The 3,598-nt window shown below is 37.4% G+C and overlaps 1 protein-coding gene across 1 annotated transcript; it reads left to right on the forward strand.

Annotated features, from left to right (window-relative positions):
• Positions 1–264: 264 nt before the first annotated feature.
• Positions 265–1,218, forward strand: LOC148122463 (olfactory receptor 1165-like). Its single transcript, XM_087903818.1, has one exon. The coding sequence runs from the start codon at positions 265–267 to the stop codon at positions 1,216–1,218; it is 954 nt and encodes a 317-aa protein (XP_087759944.1).
• Positions 1,219–3,598: the final 2,380 nt, after the last annotated feature.

Below are 3,598 nucleotides of genomic sequence, written 5' to 3' on the forward strand. Positions count from 1 at the left end.
CCTCACCTAGAATGATACTGATGAGTATTACATTTTAATTCCAGATCTGCAAAACACAGTAGTGGAGAACAAAGAATTTCTTCAAATCGCTAATCATTGATCAACCACACAAGAACCAAAATTGAAGCATAAAACTTCCAAATTTAAAATACTCATGTCTGATTTCATGTTTCATGATGAACTTCATGTAAGTTTCTACCACTCCACTTTCTCAAGTTCCATTCACTTTCATTTCTTTCCTCTTCCTCTTTTATAATCTGAGAGATGATGCCACTTGAACTGAAGAACCAGAGTTCTGTGACCACATTCATCTTAGTGGGCTTCTCAGAATATCCACAGCTTCAAATACCTCTCTTCCTCCTGTTCTTGACCATTTACTCAGTGACTTTGATTGGGAACCTGGGCATAATTGTGGTTATCAGGATCAGTCCCAGACTTCACACACCCATGTACTTTTTTCTCAGCCACCTTTCGTTTTTGGATATATGTTATTCTAGTGTATTTACACCCAAACTGCTGCAGATCTTGGTGATGGATGACAGAACCATTTCTTTCAGAGGATGCATGACACAATTTTTCTTCATTTGTACATTTGTGATTACAGAGATGTTCATGTTAGCCGTGATGGCCTATGACAGGTTTGTGGCTGTTTGTAACCCCCTGCTCTACACAGTTGTAATGATTCATAAGTTCTGTGCTTTACTAGTAGCTGGAACTTACATGGTGGGTGGCTTGTGTGCAGGGATACTCATATATACTCTTTTACAGCTATCTTATTGTGAATATGGCATTATTAATCATTTTGGCTGTGAGTACTCTGCTGTCATCTCTGTATCTTGTTCTGACTCCTCCTTTAGTCAAATGGTATGCTTAGTCATTTCTATAGTAAGTGAGTCTTCTAGTGTTCTTATCACTTTAGCCTCATATGTGTTCATAGTTGTCACTATTATTAGGATGCCTTCCAAAGGTGGACTACAAAAAGCCTTCTCCACCTGCACTTCCCATCTGACAGCCATCACAATCTTCCATGGAATCTTACTCCTTCTGTATTGTATTCCCAACTCAAACAGCTCACGGCTCTTTGTCAAAGTGGCCACTGCTCTTTATACAGTTATGATCCCTATGTTGAATCCCCTTATCTACAGCCTTAGGAATAAAGATGTGAAAGAGACAGTCAGGAGACTTATGAGATCCAAACTGCACTCTCACTTGACATAATTGTGTGTGTGTGTGTGTGTGAGAGAGAGAGAGAGAGAGAGAGAGACAGAGAGACAGAGAGACAGAGAGACAGAGACAGAGAGACAGAGAGACAGAGAGAGGGAGAGGCAGAGAGAGACAGAGACAGAGAGGGAGACAGAGTGAGACACACACACAGAGCAAGACACCCTGTAGTATTATTTTCTAAGTACAGACTGACTTCTATTTTCTCTATTTAGTGTAAATATAGGACATGATCAACACTGAGTGATATTGAAAGAATTAATTCTATAGAAAGAGAAAAATGTCAAAACAAAACTTTCAGGAACACAGAAAAAAATTTATAAAAGTCCTGTTTCAAACTCTACTACTAGATGAGATTAAATATAAAATTCTCTGCTAAAGAATGAGCTTAGTTACAATAAAAATTTATAACTTCATTTATCTAATTACAGCATAAAATTCCATGAACATAGAGAAAGGAGCTAAATCATACACATTATGTATAAGATATAAAAATGTTTTTATTTTAGTAGAATCATTTCTTAATAAGTCATGAATGAATCATTCACAATATTTCCATTTATTTTTTTGTTAAAGTAGACTTTCCATAAGACACTACAAGCCAGGTGGTGGTGATGTATGCCTTTAATCCCATCATTCTGGAGGCAGAGGTCTGCAAAGTAGAGTTCCAGGACAGCCATGACTGTTTCACAGAGAAACCCTGTGTCAAAAGAAATAAAACAAAAACAAAACCAACAAAATATGTGGAGTAAATATCATTCAAATATGATACTATATACTGCCTCTCATGTTTTATAGTTTACCCTATCATTACCCAGAACAGCCTTGAGACTTTTTTGTTTTTTAAAAAAATTTCTGTATTGACATGAAAAAATTTCTGTATTGCCGTGTTGCCTTTATTTTCCTGTGTATAGACTTTTCACTTTCCATTGGCTTTAAATGTTGGAAAAGTTTGGTATTCGTGAGATGTTCTGAAAAACAATAATTTAGCATAAGAATTCAGTTTCAAATATAAAATCTCCTTAAAACACCTTCAGTATGAAACACTGAATATTTTAAAGAAATTTACCTATGCTAGGCATAGGTATGTGTCTTTAATGTCAAAACTCAGGAGGCAGACTTAGGTAGCTTGCTGTGAGTTTGAGGACAGACTATAGAGCTAGTTTCAAGACAGCAAGGGCTGTCAACCCTGTCTTGAAGAACAGCAACAACAACAAAAATTGCCTTTAAAATTTTACTTCTGAGTGATAAATATTGGCAGTCACAAACATTGGAGACAATGTATATAATAAATAGAACCCAAGATGGAAAGATGTCTCACTCATTTGTTGGTTTGTTTATTTTCTTTAGAGAGAGAGAGAAAGAGAGAGAGAGAGAGAGAGAGAGAGAGAGAGAGAGAGAGAGAGATCATGAGAGATCATTGATTGAGTAGAACCAATGACAGGTCTAGTCCAAAACCCATGACAGGAGAGTAAGCTGAACCCTGACACTGCCTGGAGCACCAGGAACAGTAGAGTGAATGACCTAGAGACGAAGGATAAAAATTCACAAGATGAGAGTTAAAAAACAAACAAAGAAACAACAACAACAACAACAAAAAACTCTCAATGTAATGATGCCTAAGAATATTCTGGAAAACACACAAATTGGTGTCTAACCCAATTGTCATCATAAAGACTTCATCCAGTAACTAATGGAAACAGATGCAGACCCAAAGCCAAAATTATGTCAAGCTCAGTGCAACCTATAAAAGTGTGGAAGTAAAGATTACTGGAACCAAAGGAGTCACGAACATCACAAGAAAACTCACAGAATCAACTACCCAGGGCTCACCAGAGCTTACAGAGACTGAGTTGACAACCAGATAGACTGCATAGGGCTGACCTATGCCTTTGGGTATATATTACAGTCGCATAGTTTGGTGCTCTTGTGGAACTCTTAATAGTGGGACACGAGGTAACTCCAACTCTTGGACAGACATTTGAGACCCTATTGCTCATATTGGTTTCCTTGCCCAGCCTTAATATATAGGGAGATGCTTATTCTTACTGCAACTTGATATGCCATATTTAGTTGATAACAATAGGAGAACTGCTCTTTTCTAAAGAGAAAAGGAGATGAACTGGGTGTTGGGAACAGAGGGGGCTCGGGCTGGGAGGGACTGGAAGGAGAGGAGGGAGGAGAAACTGTGTCCAGAATGTAAAATAAATAAAGCATTTAAAAATAAAGAAAGGGAGTAAAAGGAAGCGTGTTACGTTCAGTGAATTGGGAGTGGAGAGGAATTGTAAGAAATTGTGGGAGTAGAAAAGGGTGAGCAGAATATCCTCTGACAAAAATTTTTATTACAAAAATAAGAATTCAGAATTCTTTTTTTGCA

Source organism: Myodes glareolus, chromosome 3 (assembly GCF_982192425.1).
Source record: "Myodes glareolus chromosome 3, mMyoGla1.1, whole genome shotgun sequence".
NCBI classification, from domain to species: Eukaryota; Metazoa; Chordata; class Mammalia; order Rodentia; family Cricetidae; genus Myodes; species Myodes glareolus.